This window comes from Pseudocercospora fijiensis (genome assembly GCF_000340215.1).
Source record: "Pseudocercospora fijiensis CIRAD86 unplaced genomic scaffold MYCFIscaffold_8, whole genome shotgun sequence".
In the NCBI taxonomy this organism is placed as follows: domain Eukaryota; kingdom Fungi; phylum Ascomycota; class Dothideomycetes; order Mycosphaerellales; family Mycosphaerellaceae; genus Pseudocercospora; species Pseudocercospora fijiensis.
Genome location: NW_006921539.1, coordinates 802,062 through 820,362, shown reverse-complemented (window position 1 = coordinate 820,362; position 18,301 = coordinate 802,062). Strand labels below are relative to the sequence as shown.

The window sequence follows — 18,301 nt, the reverse complement described above, 5'->3', positions numbered from 1 at the left end:
TCTGCAGCGCGAGCGTGGAAGTGTGAGATACTTACCGTATAGACTTTCCATGGGCAGCCTCCTCCTTTACGGCACAAGTGACAACACAGTATGCCCCCAAGTATTGTCGTGTTCTCCGCGCGATGTGTACTCATCAATCTTGAAGAGAAGTCATCCTCTGAAATTTTGAAGGTCTCTCAAACCTTGCCGTCTCGCTGGCCAGGTTCAAAACTGTAGGAGTTGTCCAGTAAGGCGAGCAACCACCGCTCGAGCGAAGTCAAGCTGTCTTGTTCACCCGCATCGACCCCTTTGGGCAAAATCATCTTGTGGAGTAGTGCCTGACTGATCTCTCTCCCATCATGTCTCTAGAACACCACATCGGGTCTTCAGAAAGCTGCTACAGAAGAGCTCCCTCCTTCCCAACTTCCACGACCTGATCACTTCCGTTGTACTTCGGGATATCAAATCCATACTTCTCAGCGATCCTCTCTCCTACAAACCTTCCACCAACGAATTGCCTGCCCTTGAACCATTTCACCAGCGGTTTCGGCGCAGTAAGACTGATCAAAGCAGTAGGCATATACCCCTTTCCAGGCCCATCATCAGGTGGACCATCCTCAATGTTCCAACTACTAGGCGCATCGACTGCTAGAACCGGCACTTGCGTCTCCGCCAAAGCTTTGATCACAGAAGGAAAAGGTTCTCTCACTTCCCCAGAAAACGAGAACCCGAAAATAGCGTCGACGACACAGTCGCTCTTCTCCAGTTCGGAATGGAAGTCTTCTGTGAATGAAACTTCAAGGTGTTGAAGTTGCTTTACCAGACGTCTGTAGATTTCTGCTTTGCCTTGCTTGGGGAAGTAGATGCTGGGTTTGTAGCCGAAATGGTGTAAATGGCGAGCTGCGACCAGACCGTCTCCGCCGTTGTTGCCTGGTCCGCATGCTACTAGGACTTTTGATGATTTTGTTGGTGGTGAGAGGATATGTAGCGCTTGAGCAACGCTCAGACCGGCTAGCTCCATCAATTGGTCGATTGTGAAGGCACCGGTTGACATGAGTTCTTCATCCAGAGCAGCGGCGGCTTTGGGGCCGAGGGTGCGGAGAGCCATGGTGATTTCTTTGACCTCTGCTTGGTTGCTGAGAGTGTGAGATGAAATCGAAAGGTGGATTTTCGAGCACGTACGAATAGAGAAGACATGGCGCGTGAGTGGGTGGCTTCAGACTGACGTACTTGTGCTATGCTGGGATTTACGCCTAGGTATGAGATATCCTTAGGCTGCATGCGAGAAACACTTCACCAGGATCCAATGCTTCCTTATAATGTATCCAAGAAGCAAGTTTCTCGATTCTTCTCACCCGTAACTCTACTGTGATTGCGTGTTGAATCGTTTTGCTATAGACTAGCAAGCCGTGCCTTCCTAGCGTTGAGCTAGACCTACACGCATGCCTGAACACTTTCTGTTGGAGACCAGGCCCTGAATCACACATGCGCCAGCGGCAATAATGAGCAGCGCAGAGCATCTCGCAAGCTCATTCGGAGCATGAAAGGTTTCCGCAAGGGAATGTGATTTCAGCTGAGGGAGAAGCAATAGGGAAACCTTGGGTGAGTTAGCCCCTTGCGAGCCGAGAGGACACACCTATCAAGTTTTGCTTCTCTCCCCAAGTCGAGTTCTCGTATACGCAACCGGATCATCTTGAGCCGTTAGCCCATTCAGATCAACATCAGGTGGTAAAGGGGCCAAAAGGAGGGAGGGGAAAATCGCAGCGATATTCGACACGTCTTGGCAAATACCTAGTCCGTCGTCGAAGACCAAAGCAGAGCACTCGTAATCTGGGCCTTGAACACCTGTCTACGGCATACGAGTTGAGACGAAGCTCTCGATTGCCGTTTGGCGCGGTTGGGCAGCGAAGAATTGGCAACACCATCCTCATCAGCCCTATCAACCTTCAGTTCTCGAAACGCACATAGCAAGCTCAAAGCTAGGTCGGAAGGCTATTCTATTCTAGCGGAAGTGGAAGAAAGGTTCTCCGATTTCTGCAATGGGGGCTGAGAGGGTCCCAGACATCTCCCAACCGGAGAGAAGGTCTTTGAGAGGACATGACGGTCAATACGGAGCCATAGTTCGGTATGCGGTGTGGAGTTGCGTTCGGGTTCAGAGTCAGACATGGTGAGCAGTCGGCTCTCCGAGAGTTCTTCCAGGCCTGGCACAACCCTGCCAAGCCATAGAACTATGAATCCGTAATCTATATCGCGACGCTGTCGAAATGAGGATGTAGCAAGACGTGCTAAGATGTGTCGCTACGTCGAGCGGCGTCTGAAAGTTGAAATGCGACTGCCTGAAATGATTGCGCGTCTCATAACGTGATCCTTGATGGGTGGAAGTGGAAGTTGATGGCCACTCGGCCAAGGAGCGCACAGCCTCCCAGCTTGCCGATGATTGTCCGGGCGTGACGTTGTGCCTGACACTGCCGCGCAAGTGCAGCGCAGCCATTCTCAAATAATCCAGAACTCTTTTCCTACTGTGCTCTGCCCATTGATTCCCAACTGTGCGTGAACTGCGTTTGAGCCTCAACATTGCTTGCAGTCGCCGTGGATAGCGCGCCCAGGAAGCATAGACCAACAGACGGAGACCGCCTGAGAGCGGGTACAGTCGCACAGAAACAACCTGCAACATGGTATGCCCAGAGAGATGATGATGCTATGCGGACTTGGCTGAGAATGCTACAGGGTGTCACGAAACGCGCAGGGCGCAAGAAAGATGCTGCGCCGGTGCAAGGAGCGGGCGCGAGCGGCGGTCAACCACAGATCCGAAAGGCAGCCTACGAGGTCACGAAGAAGAAGGAAGTAGGAGTGTCGGATCTTACACTGATCAGCAAGATCTCGAACGAGGCCATCAACGACAATCTGAAAAAGCGATTTGAGAATGGCGAGATCTACACATATATCGGGCACGTGTTGGTGTCTGTCAACCCCTTCCGTGACCTTGGAATCTACACCGACCAGGTCCTGCATAGCTACCAGGGCAAGAATCGACTAGAGATGCCACCGCACGTCTTCGCGATCGCCGAGAGCTCATACTACAACATGAAAGCGTATAATGAGAACCAGTGTGTGATCATTTCTGGCGAGTCCGGAGCAGGCAAGACCGAGGCCGCGAAACGAATAATGCAGTACATTGCGAATGTGTCTGGAGGCCGGGACAGCTCGATCCAGCAGATCAAGGACATGGTGCTGGCAACCAACCCGCTGCTCGAGTCCTTCGGAAATGCCAAGACTTTGCGAAACAACAACTCGTCGCGATTTGGAAAATACCTCGAAATCCAGTTTAATGCCCAGGGTGAGCCGGTCGGTGCGAATATAAACAACTATCTCCTAGAGAAAAGTCGGGTGGTCGGTCAGATTCGAGACGAGCGAAATTTCCACATCTTCTACCAGTTCACGAAATCAGCGAGCCAGGACCACAGGTCGAATTTCGGAGTACAGCAGCCATCGACGTACTCATATACCAGCAAGAGCAAGTGCTACGATGTGCAGGGCATCGACGATGTGGCAGACTTCAAGGACACAATCAACGCTATGAACGTCATTGGTATGACCAAGGCGGAGCAGGACAACCTCTTCCGAATGCTGGCCGCGATTCTCTGGATTGGTAATATCTCTTTCAGAGAAGATAAGGACGGCAATGCGGAAGTGGTCGATCAGAGCGTGATCGATTTCGTGGCATATCTGCTCGAGGTCGATAATGCTCATGTGAACAGAGCTATGACGATTCGCATTATCGAGACGCAGCGCGGCATGCGAAGAGGCTCTGTATACGACTCGCCCATGAACATTGCGCAAGCCACCTCTGTTCGAGACGCTCTGAGCAAGGCCATCTACAACAACATGTTCGATTGGATAGTGCAGCGCGTGAACCAGTCTTTGAGAGCAAGAGGTGCGATTGCGCAGAGTATTGGTATTCTTGACATCTACGGCTTTGAGATCTTCGAGAAGAACTCGTTCGAGCAGTTGTGTATCAACTATGTCAATGAGAAGCTGCAGCAGATCTTCATCCAGTTGACGCTGAAGGCTGAGCAGGATGAGTATGCTGCGGAGCAGATCCAGTGGACACCCATCAAATATTTCGACAACAAGGTTGTGTGTGAGTTGATCGAGGAGAAGCGACCCCCAGGTGTTTTCGCTGCTCTTAACGACGCTTGCGCCACGGCTCACGCCGATCCAACAGCTGCCGATCAGACTTTCGTGCAGCGATTGAACGCTCTCTCCGGAAACCCGAACTTTGCACCACGACAAGGCCAATTCGTCATTAAGCACTATGCTGGTGATGTGAATTATGCTGTGGATGGCATGACAGACAAGAATAAGGACCAGCTGCTGAAGGATCTGTTAAACTTGGTTGGGCAGAGCTCAAACGACTTCTTGCATACCCTATTCCCGAATCAGGTCGACCAGGACAACAAGCGACGACCACCTACCGCCGGCGACAAGATCAAAGCTTCCGCAAACGACCTCGTGGCCACCTTGATGCAGTGCAAGCCAAGCTACATTCGAACAATCAAGCCAAACGAGAACAAGAGCCCTACCGAATACAATTCGCCCAACGTGCTGCATCAAATCAAGTATCTCGGTCTGCAAGAGAACGTGCGCATTCGAAGAGCTGGTTTCGCTTACAGGCAGACATTTGACAAGTTCATCGAACGATTTTACCTTCTATCGCCGAAGTGCAGTTATGCTGGTGAATACACATGGACAGGCGATGCAAAGTCCGGTGTGCGGCAGATCCTGAAGGACACTTCAATTCCAGCGGAAGAATGGCAGATGGGTGTTTCGAAGGCGTTCATCAAAACTCCGGAAACTTTGTTCGCCCTTGAAACCATGCGAGACCGATACTGGCACAACATGGCGATTCGAATCCAAAGGGCTTGGCGAAACTATCTCCGATACCGAGCCGAGAGTGCCACAAGAATTCAGCGCTTCTGGAGGCGAAAGACGGGTGGTCTTGAATTCTTGCAGCTTCGTGACGAAGGTCACAGAGTGCTTCAGGGACGCAAAGAGCGAAGACGGTTCTCTCTCGTGGGCTACCGACGCTTTTTGGGGGACTATCTTGGTATTGACAATAAGGGAGGTACCGGTGAACTTCTTCGGAGCAATGCTGGCATTGGCTCTGGCGAAAGGACATTCTTCTCTTGCCGAGCAGAACTACTCGTATCGAAGCTCGGCCGATCCAGTAAACCCGAGCCTCGTTTCCTGGTCTTGACCAACCGCGCAGTCTACATTATCAAGCAGGCTCTTGTCAACAAACAGCTACAGATTATGGCAGAACGGACCATACCGATTGGCGCCATCAAGTATATCAGCACGTCGACTTTGAAGGATGACTGGTTTTCGCTTGGTGTGGGCAGTCCACAAGAGCCAGATCCGCTGCTCAATTGCGTCTTCAAGACCGAATTCTTCACCCAGCTAAAGCATGCTGCTCGTGGCACAGCCCAACTGCAGATCGGCGAGACGATTCAATACAACAAGAAGCCCGGGAAGCCCGCGACTATCAAGGCTGTGAAAGACCCACAAGTGCCAAGAGATGACATGTACAAGAGCGGCTCAATCCATACTGGTCCTGGCGAGCCACCAAATTCCGTCAGTCGTCCAACACCAAAGCCCAAGCCTGTGCCTGCGAAAGCAATAACGAGCGGGAAGCTGCTCAAGAAGAGCACTGGTGGCAAGCTGTCGCAACAAGCTGCGCAGCGGCAAGGAAGATCTGTTCCAGCTACACAGTCTCTACCAGGCGCTACTGCTCGACCGGCGGAACGAATAGTGCCTCAACCTATCCCGCAAGCGCGACAGCCTGCAGCAGTACCACAACCCGTTGCCGCTCTGTCTAATGGCGTCAGCCACGCCAGGACTGCATCAGCTGGTAGAGCAGTACCTCCTCCCCCACCACCACCTCCTCCTGCTGCCGCGCCACCCAAGGATCCCCAGTTCAAGGCCCTCTACGACTTCGTAGGTCAGACTGGAGGCGAATTGAGCTTGGCAAAGAACCAAGTCATCTACATCACTCGAAAAGAGAACAATGGTAAGTATTGCCCTATTGAAAAGTCAGACGTTGTGCTGATCATTTGCAGGTTGGTGGTTAGGAAAGCAGCTCGATGGCTCGGCATCAGGATGGGTGCCAGCAGCATATCTTGAAGAAATCAAGCAAGCGCCTCCTCCAGCTCCGCCACCTGTAGCATCTCGACCTCCGCCTCCGCCGGCTCCAGCAGCCAACGGCGGGTTGAATGGAGGCAAGAAGGTCCCGCCAGCACCTCCGTCGAAGCGTCCTGCAGGACGAAAGCCTGCTCCAGCTCCTGGTACGCCACGAGATAGCGGCTATTCAAATGGCGGTGCCTCCAGTGGGAATTCAGGAACTGCCACACCGACTGGTGGAGGTGGCAACCTAGCCGGTGGTTTGGCAGCAGCACTGAAGGCTCGACAACAGGCTATGAACAAGAACGATGACGACGACGCTTGGTAGATGTCTGAATCTGCTGCACTGGGCGTCAGTAGGCTTTAGTGAACTGGTAGCGCGGCGTTGAGTATCCCGGGCGTTTATAATGTTTCTGAGCGGAACGTGGATAGGTATCATAGTAACGGAGAATCAAAGAGATTCGAGATGCAATCGCCTATTTGCAGAACCCCCATGTCCATCGGCCCGTTGCTTCCGATGGTCTGTGCGCAAACCCGCGCTCCCGTCATCTCAGGAGGAGTCGCGTTCACGAACTTCGTCTCTGCAAACTTCATCGACAATTCTCATGCGTTCACGCATCCTGCCAAGCACTGTGAGATCGTCTCTTGCATACTCCGGACCTTCCGTGAAGCTACCAGCACAGCCGACTTTCGTTAGCAAAAGACCATGGCTTTGGATTCAGCAACGCGGCGCCAAGAAACAAACGACCATCAAAGCGAGTGCGCTACAACAGGGAACATCAGCTCCATTACCACAAGATGAGGTCGAAGCCACACCAGAACGGACGTATCCCACCGTCTTGCAACAACATCTCAACAATGTTCGCAAGTTCGAAGACTGCGTCGTGCTCACCCGAGTGGGCGACTTCTACGAGATGTACTTCGATCAGGTAGAAGAATTTGCTCCTCTGGTCAATCTCAAGAAAGCAAAGAGATCCACAGTACTAGGCGATGTGCCCATGGCCGGCTTCCAACAATCGCAGCTCGAGCGCTATCTTAAAATGTTCGTCCAAGATCTTGGCCAGAAAGTGGCAATCAGTGAGCAAGTACGCTTGCCAGAAAGCGAGCGTGTTGGCAAAGCTGGAGGTATGCTTTTCGACCGTCGAGTTACAAGAATCGTGACCGCTGGGACTCTGATCGACGAAAGCTTTATGGACCCATTCGAGAACAATTATCTGCTTGCGATCCATTTCGGTGGTGCTCTTCCAGCTTCGTCATCTGATGTTGATCGCGCCGCTTTTGAGAGATATAGGCGCAGCACAAAAGTTGGTTTGAGCTGGGTGGACTTATCAAGTGGTGACTTCTTCACACAGACCTCAGATCTTGCCAGTTTGCCCTCTGCCGTGGCCCGCATAGGTCCGCGCGAGATAGTCTTGGATGCATCTATGGAATCCGTTGACCAGGTTCAACTACAACGATCAATCAGCGACAGCAACTTATCGATACATTTTCACGGCGTCAAGGCTGTGCACGACTCGGTCGCAGATTGGTCTTCAATGCTCGAGCGACCTGTGGCCGCAGAAAAGCAGTCTGAATTCACGGCTTTCGAGATCGCTGCCGGCAATCTCGTGCTCGACTATGTCCGGAATCAGCTGATGGACGTCAAAATTCAGCTGCAACCGCCAGTGAGACAAACGGACGAGGAATATATGGCCATTGATAAACAGAGCCTGCGAAACCTGGAGGTTCGAAGCACAATTCGAGATGGTGCCTTTCAAGGAAGTCTTCTGCATGCTATTCGTCAAACGGTCACAAAAAGCGGCGCAAGGCTTCTAAGCAAGCGTCTTGTAGCGCCGTCAATGTCGTTGTCAGTCATAAACAGCCGATTGGACCTAATGCAAGAAATGCTTTTCCACGATGCACTCCGACAAGACGTTGTGGCTCTGCTTCAGCGCACGCACGATATATATCGACTCTTGCAAAAGTTCTCGGTTGGCAAGGGTGATGCTGATGACCTTCTTGGCCTGGCTCGGACGGTGGAAGTGATGCGAGAGATCTCTGACCTGCTGCACCAGCACATACTGGCTCATCAAGATCGTGCGAATGAGGAGAACGACAACTTTGCAACTCAGGACCTCACATTCCTTTGGGACATTTTGACTCGCGTTGATCTCGAAACACCGACCAAAGTGGCCCGCAACATCCAAGCTGCGATCGATGAAGAGGGCTTGAATCAGCAGCAAATCGCCGAAGAGGCATCAGAAGCTGAAGCAGAGCAAATGGTGGAAGAAGTCACTAAAGCAGATGAAGCCGGCACCAAGTCACCGAAGCTCACCCGCAGAGCCGGCAAATCCCAAGCTTCAAATATGGCTGAGCAGAAATCGGAAGACATATGGATCATGCGCCGAAAGGCCTCGCCAACTCTTGAGCGAGCTCATGGCGATCTAGACAAGTTGCTAAGAGCAAAAGAAGAACTTACGTCTCGATTGCAAAAGGAGCTGCGAGCACAGAGCCTCAATCTCAAGTGGAGCGCACAACTCGGCCACTTCTGTCATGTCAAGGGAAAAGATGCGCAAGGCTCGATTTCAGCGCTTGCCGGAGCACGAACTATTGGCTCCACAAAGAGCACGAAGTCGTTCTATCTGGCTGACTGGACTCACCTTGGCGTGCGCATCGATGATTCCAAGTTGCGAATCAGAACTGAAGAGGAACGAGTCTTTGGAAAGCTAAGAACGGAAGTGCTTGAGAATCTGATGAAGCTCCGTCGCAATGCTGCCGTCCTTGACGAGCTAGATGTGGCTTGCTCGTCCGCATTAGTCGCGAAAGATCGTGCTCTCATTCGACCCATTCTCAATGAAAGCACGACTCATCGGATTGTAGGAGGACGTCACCCAACCGTTGATGCTGGACTGAGAGAGCAAGGTCGGCCATTCACGTCGAATGATTGCGCGGTCGGCGACGAAGAGAAGATTTATCTCATCACAGGCCCAAATATGGCTGGCAAGAGCACGTATCTCCGACAGAATGCCCTCATCACGATTCTTGCTCAGGTCGGCTGCTTTGTTCCAGCCGACTATGCGGAGATTGGTCTGGTCGACAAGATCTTCAGCCGTGTTGGCTCTGCAGATAATCTGTACCAGGACCAGTCAACCTTCATGGTCGAAATGCTTGAAACAGCAGACATCCTGAAGCAAGCCACTCCTCGTTCCTTCGTCATCATGGATGAGGTCGGTCGCGGTACGACACCCGAAGATGGAATTGCTGTCGGCTATGCATGCCTCCATCATTTACACAACGTGAATAAATCTCGAGCTCTCTTCGCGACACACTTCCATGCTTTGGCGGATATGACGAGGGACTTTGATAGTCTCGGATGCTATTGTACCAATGTTGCCGAAGAAGCAGACGGCTCGTGGTCATATGTCCACAAGCTTCGTAAAGGCGTCAACCGGGCCTCGCATGCGCTCAAAGTTGCGAAGCTGGCCGGTCTTCCGGAGGGTGCCATTAGTGTTGCTGCTGAAGTGCTGGCTGAGTTGCAGCGGAATCAAAGCTCGACTCGCGATCACCAGGCCACTCTGCGCAATGCGCGCGTCCCAGGTCCACGTCTTGCTGCTACGGCTGGATGAATTTCCATCAGCTGAGGTTGAAAAACTACTTGTGGTCCTCCTCCGCCACATCTTCATTATGTACGGCTTTGCGAAAGCCAACATCTTGTAGACTGGATTTGGATTGATTCAAATCGCATCGGATGTAACGGCGAACCACTTCACTCCATAGTTGCTCAAACCTATCGCTGATCTCCTCCATGTACAGAAGTCGCGTTGCGGTTAGGAAATCAGAAAACTCGTGCTCCGTGCTATTGGCAGTTTTCTCGGCGGCTGAGTGAAGCTCGCTCATCTCCTATCTTGACAGTCTCAAACACAGCTGTTGCGCTTGCCCTCATCTTGCCAAAGTCGGGAGTCCAGGACATAGACACTGCACGTATCGCCAGACTCATTCTGCATTTCTCGAAGCACTTTTATGCCGGATAGTATTGGCAAAGTAAGAGTGAGCCGAAGCCAATACCATGAGTCTCATTCATGCCAACCTCACGAATCTTGGTAGCGAAGCGTGCTACATACCTCAAACCATCAACGCCTTCGCTGAAAACACCGTTGCGCTTATGACCTGAAACCATCGGTGGCTCTGCATACCCGTCATTGTCCCATCATACCAGATATTTGTAAGCATAGATCCAGAATGGTTAAATGCTCGTCGCTTCCATCTACCAATCTCTTGTCGGTCTCGGAGAAAGTGAGCATTATCTTGTTCTTGGCACCGTCGCCCACCGTCTCGTCTCCAAGCACGATCTTATCGTACAGTTGAGAGACGATTTGTGTTGCCGACCAACCTTCAGCGACCAAGTCCTCCACTGCTTGAGCTATAGGTCCATAGGGCGCTCTCGATTTCGGTTTCGGTGTCATCGCCGTCGTGAGTCGCTCAATTGTGTTGTTGGGGATGACGCCTGCGATCTCTTCGATGCTTTGGACTGTGATAGGTGGCGAAGGAGCAGCATCGATATCCATGGCGTCGGCGTCATCATCATCCTCCTCCACCTTCGTGCGTTTCCGCTTCTTATCTGGTTGTGTTGATGCTTGCACAGCACCGACTAGACGTGCTGCAGACTGTAGGAAAGTGATGGCTTTTCTCAGATCGCCGTCACTACAGCGAAGTAAGGTGTTGGTGACGCCTTCCTCGAGGGTCACATTCTCAAGCCTTGCTATATCCTCAATTCGTCTGCCGGCGTTCCCTTCGTCGAGCAGCTTGAAGCGGAACTTCGAGCATCTCGATGCAAGCGGGTCGATGATTCTCGTGACGTAGTTGCAAACCAAGCAAAAGCGGGTGATTTTGCTGTATGTCTCCATTGTCCTTCGCAACGCTGACTGTGCGTCTTGCGTCATGCTGTCTGCCTCATCCAGAACGATAATCTTGTACGGAGGGCAAGGGTACTTCTTTCTATACTCTTCTCCTGCCGGTCCCGCTGGCGGATTTGACAACTGCATTCTCGCGAAATCTTTGACCTTTTCTCTCACGATGCTAATGCCTCGCTCATCAGATGCGTTGAGTTCCAGCACTCTGGACTTGATAAGTTCAGGGCCATAGAGCTGCTTGGCCAGTGCCAGCACTGTCGAGGTCTTTCCGGTTCCTGGAGGTCCATAGAAGAGCATATGTGGAAGGTTGGCGGACTGTAGCGTTCGGCGGAGCACTGTGACTGTGTGATCTTGAGCGGCGACATCGTCGAGAGACTTCGGCCGGCTGAAATGCTCAGTCAACACTGTGATCAATGGTAATGAATTGTAGATGAACATACTACTTCTCAACCCATGGCTGAAGCTTATTGTCCTGTGTCAGCGCTGTGTCTTTCGATGAGGAGGCAGCTTTGGCTGCAGCCGCCGCTTGGCGCGCTCTGTTGTCGAAGAAACTGTTCATTGTGTGCTGTATACCGTCGGATGGGTGATGGCGTGGTCGACGCGTCGTAGAAGTCGCGTTCCACTTTCCCTCGCGACGGGCTAGACAGGCAACTGCAGCCGAGCGGCGGCAGCGTCACATCGGCTCGGCAAAGAGGTGCATCTCCGTTCACTTCATGCTGCTTCTCTCACATGCTTCCACGATGCTCTACAGCCTGCCGGTTAAGCTCACAACGACATACCGCCTCTAATGAGCTCGGAGCAATGCGTGATACTACCTCCCGAAACAGCGACAAGCTATGAACCATGAGTCTTCAGCCTCCGCATCAAACGCTGCGCCATCGAACAGTCGCGATGGTACCATTATCACGGAGAGGCCGCTTACGGTCAAGGAGATCGCAGAACGGAGGAAAAAGAATAGGGACAACTTCAATAGAAAGCGCGGAGCATTGCTCGATGATCTCCTTGGGCAGTTGGACATACTCGTGTTTGCCGAGCTGAGCGCGATATATTACATGGAGTGAGCCATTGCGCCTGCTTGAGACTTCTCGATTCATATACTAATCATGGCCAAAGCTGTTCCTTCCTCCGCTTCGCTTTACGATCGCTGGCACATTTGTTCTTGCTCACGCCGAAACCAGCGCAATTCCCTAAGATGTCGCCCAGTCCTCCGATCATTGGCACTATCTTTGGCACAACTCTGCTATGCATCATTATGCATCTGTACAATAGTCCGCCATCAGCTGGAGAGGCGACGAGAGGATATCTGCATGGTGGATTAGCTATGGACTTCATTGGTCAGAAAGGGCCGAGCAGCAAGGTCCATCTTATACTGCTGGATCTACTCGTGCTCTTGGTGCAACTTGTGCAAATGTCAGCACATCTATTACGTGAGAGAATTAGGGCGAACTTGGCCTCTTCGGCGGATAAGGCAGTCGTGCCAGCACCCACGCAACGCGTAGAAGATGAAGAGAGGGGAGTTCTGCGATCCGCAGAGCAGCAACGAGGCGAAGACATTGAGATGCAGAATCTCAATCCAGATGGTCAAACAGCAACATCGAGTTCGCCGCCGGAAGAAAGCGAAGAATCTTCTGAACGAGCATCGCTCTTGGCGCAACCACAGCGAACGGATGCGCATATCTTCGATGCTTTCAATTCTGGTCAGATCGTGATTGCCGACTTGGACATTGCTGGGGCTGTGAGACAACAGTTGATGGCATATCGCAGCTATGCGCCTGATTCAGAAGGGATAGATCGCGGTCGCTTGTTGCGAGAAAGAGAAGCTGCAAGGGCCCGAGAGTGGCGTGATGGGGTCTTGCGTGCCATCAGAACAGCTCGGCAAAGGGCACGCGGTACACCGGCAAATGTGCCTGAGCCATGAACACGCTCTGCCAATAGAAGGAATGATATTTGTCACCCAGTGAGTTCTCCTTGGCTCAGCCTAGCTCCAACCAAGCAAAGCTCGTAGTTGGTATTTGCCGAAGCATGTGGGTGCCCTACAGCCGTGTCTCAAGATTGCAAACGAACATCCCGACCGCAGTCGGTATTCGAACCTCATGACTGAAAGCCGGTCACTCGCTGGAGTGTATGAGCCAACATAAACAGAAGCTCGCGAAATGTCCTCATGCCCAGAGATTTTGGCTGAGGACTCCCGCTGATTCAAATGTTATCCGGTTTTCCAGATTGCCCTCTCGTTGCTCTCGTCCAAAACTGTCGAATATCTGGTTCGTCCTCGAACTTCTCGGCTGCCATACTATTTCACAATCGCTCATACACTACTAGCTCTACAAGCGTTCCGTTCTCTCCTCAGCGATGAAGCTCTCCGATTTGGCAACAACGGTGCTTTGCGCCGGTGCAGCGGTAGCCTCGCCGCGCGGTCAGCGACAGAGCGAGTCGCTTGCAAGTCGTCGGTCATTCGCGAAGACAGGTGAAAAGTTCAGCGAGCAAGGTGGCGCGCTCTCTCCTTAATGACTGTTCTAATCTCACTATTCCAGCTGCAGCCCGTACTGATAACCTCACAGGAGCAAGTATCACTTCAGACGAAAATGGTGGAAGGGCGAAGAGCAGGGCGTGGGCAGGAGCCATCCAATCGGGCGCCAACATCACAGAAGTTCAAGGCACTATCAGAGTCCCACTCATGAGATGCGAGGGTGGCGCTCAAGAGTGCTCCGGCTTCGCCTGGGTCGGTATCGATGGAGAGAACTGCCCGGAGGGTTCACTTCTGCAGACCGGCATCGCCTGGTTTGGTCAAAATGGAAATGTCAGCGTAAGTTCTGCGAAGACAGGTTTAATTCAGGCTCACTTCGCAAAATACCATGGCTGACGCTTTTTGACTAGTACAAAGCTGCTTTCGAATGGCTTCCAAGTCCGGCGAAGTACTTTGATATCGCGTTGAACCCTCAAGATTTCGTCACTGTGAAAGTCACTGCTCACAACGCTACGTCCGGTACTGCCTATATCAGCAATTTGTCTACCGGAAAGAGCGCGTCGCACAACTTCTCTGGTGAACTACTACTCTGCCAAAACACTGCTGAGTGGATCCTGGAAGATTTCACTGTCAAGTCTGCAGACGGCACACCTGAGCTGGACAATTTCGCCAGATTCAATGATATTGCTTTCAGCAATGCTAGCTATGTCCATTATGGTGGTATTTCCGGAGACTTTCAGGGAGCTACGATGGTGGATATGGTGCAAGGAATGCAGGGAGAGACGCTCCTCGTTGGCTGTGAGATCATGGGGCCGGATGCTGTTCATTGTCAGTATGCGCCTGGGGTTCAGGCATAGTTTCCAAGCCATTTCGATTCACTGGAGGCACTGAAGTAGTGAGGGCAACGAGATGTAGCGTTTGGGAATTTAAGAGTTGGCAAAGGAAGATGTTACCTAGGTTGGTAATGCACTTTCTTTCTAGCTCCGGAGCTAACCAGAATCGATCCACGCAGCTGTTCAGGATATTTGGCTCCGATACTGTCTTGGAAAACCGTGAAGACCAAGAGACTGCTGATGAATGAAGTACAGCCTTAAAACATGTAGCCGTGCTGTCGCAACGCCCCATTGGCGAGCGCTCATCTCATCTCCAGCAAGCGTTGCGCAGCATGCGCCCTTTCCACTCAAACCCTCTGAATACATCTCGCAACGGAGTCAAACCGCTTCACCCACCACCACACAACCCCGAAACGATCTATTCCATCCATATAGTCCCGACAATCATCATCATAGGAGCCATAACCTTGAGTCTCGAGAGAGATTGACGACATCCTGCTCGCCCCTTCGGGAGCAATTCCTTGCTCTCACAAATGAGCAGATTCAACGCCTCCTGGGTACTCTGGCACCCCTTCAGTACGTCGAGCTTAACCGAGACAATTTCCGGGGAGACTCTTGGGTCCACCTTGCTCTCCAGACTGAATGTACAGTCTAGATGCTTTGGCTTGAACTTGTTCGCGATTTTCAGTAATTTGTTCAATTCGGGAGCTTGCTGGTAGGAATCTGCGAAAGGGCGATGTACCTGTACATCCAAGTGCAGTAGTACAGCGCAGTTCTTCGGACCGATGCTTTTGAGGAAGCGTTCGAGGATCTGGACTTCATGAGTCTGATTCTTCTTCTTGCCCTTAGTCTCAGGTCCAGGTCCTTTCGAAATGACGAAGTTGTTCACGGCGTAGAACATGGCTGAACTCTCTTGGTTGATCTGCTTGCAGGTGCGTGTAAGTGCTGTTGCATTTTTGGCTCGAGTCGTGAGCCTATTGGTGGAGCTGTCAATTGTGATGCCGACTGCTTGGTCTTCCTTCTGCTTCAGAGCGAGCTCGTAGATCTCGTTGCGGAGCTCTGCGGAGAGCTTGTTGAATGGTGAGTTGTCCATGGCCTCTGAACCAGGTTGGCGACCTGGGTATCTGAGTGTGTCTGTTCAATGGCGTGAGAAGTGCAGGAAAGATTAGCGGAGTGGCTTGCGCTTTTTATAGTGAGCACGGGTGCACGGATATCTCATTCCGTGTGATTCACTCGTGAACGCGGAGCGCACGTGAAGGAAAGATTGTGGGAATTGCTTGTGCTTCTTAAAGTGAGCACGGGTCACTAATACCTCATCCGGTGTGATTCATTCGTAAACTCTGATTCACTCGTGAACTCGGAGCGCACGTGAGCTCGGACCGCATGTGAAGCTTGGCAGATGGGCCCTTTTTCCCTCTTGCTTTATCTTCTAGGCTTCAACCTCTCATTAACCTGCACAACAAGATCACTACAAACGCTTCCAGCTTCGTGTGCGGCACTAAAGCTACGCTCACCGCCTCGCAGACCGACGCCACAAAGTAGCGGATCCATACGGAGCGGCCTAAGCTTGAAGCAGAATCGTAAGCCAACCTTGAACATTAACGACTCGATACGGCCCGCGCGACTTTGTCGTCAAACTACTTTCTGCCTCCAAGCAATCTCCCCCACAACTTCTCGCCCCTCGTTGACATCTCAACTTCGCTGCCACCCTGAATCGAGGCGCCTTCACCACGCGACTCAAGCTTACATCGCAAAACTCCGGCGTATACCAAGGCGACACCATGGCTACCTTCATTGGTCTACCGCTTGAAATGAAGCTCGACATTTTCGGCTGTCTTCCAGCAAAGGACGTTCAATGTGTGCGCCGCGTCTGCAAGACTTTCCAGAGGGCCATAGATTCCAATACACTGAAACTCTCGAGAGATATTTGTGCGCAAGAAGCGGCGCGCATCACCGCCGACGTCAAGTACCTAGTAGACTAGGACACCAGGGAGGTGAGCTTCGTCGAAGCATTACGTCGGTGGTGCAAGCATCGTCCAGCTAGCAAGGAGGGTCTAGCTCGAATGCACGACCGAGATGCCTTCGGCCACCTTTATCATATGAACAAGTCCACTCAGGACGGCTCATTGAAGGACTTGGCCGACAACTTCGAAACGCATCTGCATCACCCCTTTCTACTTCAACATCATCCGCTATTCGGAGTGTGCGGCACATTGGCGGAAAGACTTACGGATCTCCACGCATATCTCTATGGTCCTTTCGATGTCAAAGTCGATGAGTGGCTCTTTGCGTCCAGAGACAACTTCGTGCAGAGGGTAAACTGGGCATATTTCGGCGTGAGTGGCGGCTGGGCATCGGAGATGTACGATATACTGGCCTATGCTCCGATTCTTCAGGCCGAGTGGCGAGACCAAGATCAGCACGTCAAGGCCTTTGAAGCCTGTCTGCCCTTGACTACGCTCAAACCCCATCAGTTCTACCGTGGTCGTCGGGTCATTGAAAGCTGCGCCGAAGCTCGAGATCGCGGTAGAGGCGTCATCGCCATGTCAGAACTCGTTCGGGTGTTCGACGTGCCGGCTTTACCCTCAGAAGGACACTGCGCTGGAATAGTGGCGTATTGCGTGAAAAGCAAGTGGGCAAGAGATTCTGTCGAGAACGGTCAGTCCCTGAAGCCATTGGAGAAGGCTGCGGTCATGGAGGAGATTTTTCTGTTTTGAGTGCACCATCCGCCACGAAAGGGCTAGTATCGCCTCATGGCTAGGCGCAGGATAGAGTGTAGCTCCGAGAAATGATCCTACTGGTCTTAAGATGGCAAGCCAGAAGGCGATGCACGAGCCTACCGCATCTGGCCAGCGTTCAGGGAGGTCGTTGGAATGCACGACTCTGCCGCACAGTTCGAGCAAGGATGGTTGACTCGCAGGCAGCACTGTCGTCTCGAGCACCCAAGCACGGAGCGCATTTTGCTATTGAAGACAGAACCTCCAGTCGTAGGCATATCTGTCAATCTCTTCACTACCGCAGATTGCCCGTAATCAGGCTGCAGGCTGGATTTGCTGGCCCAATGCCCAAACTCATTCACAATTCGTTCTCCTTATTCAGCTCTTTCTTTCGGGTCGCTCCATCGTCAACGTGCCCAAGACATTACTCGTGCTCGCTGGTCTTCGAAGGTCGCGAAATTCTCGCCCGCTCGCAGAGAACCAATCACAACACCCTCTTAGACTGGCCACTGGCTTGTGAGATGCTGCTCAATGACCATGATACGTTGAGATCTCGGGGCTTGAGCCGTTCTCCGTCGCCGTCGCGTTTGGGCGCGTTCCTTCAGGTATCGTGATCACGTTTGCGATCTATACTTCCCAACTCAGCGAGCATAGTCGTCGACACCGCGCACCAGGCCGTGAATTTCGCGATGGCTGCCCGTACTTGATCCGCCTTTTCCCATCGCGCTGAACGTACACGCAACAAGCTTGCGCGGGTACCACGGGTCCACGTAGTAGTCTCAAAATAGCTGGAGATCAAGGCAGTGGTAGTGGGTCGCGGACCTGAGTCCGAGCCAAGCATGGGGAGAATCCCGACTTCATCTCTTCGATACCACCTTGTGTATTAGTGATTTCAAGCTTGTATGAATTCTGTAGACCTTTCGAACCGCTTGTTCGTTCAAACCGCAGTGTATATGGTCATCTGAGACACGTAAAAATACTTGACAAAGATGTTCCCGCCCAGATGGCGACCGAAAGTCCTCAACTAAACGATGAGAGGAGAAGAGCTAGTATTGGAGAACGCATGATCTTTGAAAAAGGAAGATGAGGCATGCGGTAGAGATTGCGCGCTCCAATTTGGAACATGAACACTGGTGTCGACCCCGAGAGAGCGGTCTTGTCGGAAGGAGAGCTCTGCTGGGAAGACCTGTCAAGATTCTGCCGAGAATACTGCTTTCATGGCACAAGATCATGTCGCCA

The 18,301-nt window shown here is 52.1% G+C and overlaps 7 protein-coding genes across 7 annotated transcripts; 4 read left to right on the top strand and 3 right to left on the bottom strand.

Moving 5' to 3' along the window:
• Positions 1–376: 376 nt before the first annotated feature.
• On the bottom strand, positions 377–1,087 carry MYCFIDRAFT_34618 (uncharacterized protein; the record flags this gene model as incomplete). Its single annotated transcript, XM_007931449.1, has 1 exon — positions 377–1,087. The coding sequence occupies one exon, from the start codon at positions 1,085–1,087 to the stop codon at positions 377–379; it is 711 nt and encodes a 236-aa protein (XP_007929640.1).
• A 1,019-nt stretch (positions 1,088–2,106) lies between these two features.
• On the top strand, positions 2,107–6,630 carry MYCFIDRAFT_204720 (uncharacterized protein; the record flags this gene model as incomplete). Its single annotated transcript, XM_007931774.1, has 4 exons — positions 2,107–2,146; positions 2,756–5,692; positions 5,762–6,049; positions 6,099–6,630. 4 exons carry the CDS (start codon positions 2,107–2,109, stop codon positions 6,485–6,487), a joined length of 3,654 nt encoding a protein of 1,217 aa, XP_007929965.1. The 3' UTR covers positions 6,488–6,630.
• A 116-nt stretch (positions 6,631–6,746) lies between these two features.
• Positions 6,747–9,994, top strand: MYCFIDRAFT_57779 (uncharacterized protein). Its single transcript, XM_007931560.1, has one exon. The coding sequence runs from the start codon at positions 6,765–6,767 to the stop codon at positions 9,762–9,764; it is 3,000 nt and encodes a 999-aa protein (XP_007929751.1). The 5' UTR covers positions 6,747–6,764; the 3' UTR covers positions 9,765–9,994.
• A 340-nt stretch (positions 9,995–10,334) lies between these two features.
• Positions 10,335–11,607, bottom strand: MYCFIDRAFT_79709 (uncharacterized protein; the record flags this gene model as incomplete). Its single annotated transcript, XM_007931773.1, has 2 exons — positions 10,335–11,433; positions 11,489–11,607. The coding sequence occupies 2 exons, from the start codon at positions 11,605–11,607 to the stop codon at positions 10,335–10,337; spliced, it is 1,218 nt and encodes a 405-aa protein (XP_007929964.1).
• Positions 11,608–12,240: 633 nt separating this feature from the next.
• Positions 12,241–14,369, top strand: MYCFIDRAFT_90088 (uncharacterized protein; the record flags this gene model as incomplete). The annotated part of the gene is made up of 3 exons (XM_007931772.1): positions 12,241–12,475; positions 13,607–13,851; positions 13,923–14,369. 3 exons carry the CDS (start codon positions 12,241–12,243, stop codon positions 14,367–14,369), a joined length of 927 nt encoding a protein of 308 aa, XP_007929963.1.
• Positions 14,370–14,465: 96 nt separating this feature from the next.
• MYCFIDRAFT_177814 (uncharacterized protein) lies at positions 14,466–16,128 on the bottom strand (the record flags this gene model as incomplete). The annotated part of the gene is made up of 13 exons (XM_007931771.1): positions 14,466–14,489; positions 14,521–14,601; positions 14,631–14,711; positions 14,738–14,850; positions 14,877–15,414; positions 15,450–15,528; positions 15,554–15,657; positions 15,695–15,751; positions 15,804–15,829; positions 15,860–15,935; positions 15,971–15,982; positions 16,014–16,025; positions 16,054–16,128. 13 exons carry the CDS (start codon positions 16,126–16,128, stop codon positions 14,466–14,468), a joined length of 1,278 nt encoding a protein of 425 aa, XP_007929962.1.
• Positions 16,127–17,062, top strand: MYCFIDRAFT_79712 (uncharacterized protein; the record flags this gene model as incomplete). Its single annotated transcript, XM_007931770.1, has 2 exons — positions 16,127–16,204; positions 16,463–17,062. The coding sequence occupies 2 exons, from the start codon at positions 16,127–16,129 to the stop codon at positions 17,060–17,062; spliced, it is 678 nt and encodes a 225-aa protein (XP_007929961.1).
• Positions 17,063–18,301: the final 1,239 nt, after the last annotated feature.

Bases quoted from the DNA above. Each gene is read 5' to 3' on its own strand.
- MYCFIDRAFT_57779 (XM_007931560.1), top strand. From the start codon at position 6,765: ATGCGTTCACGCATCCTGCCAAGCACTGTGAGATCGTCTCTTGCATAC.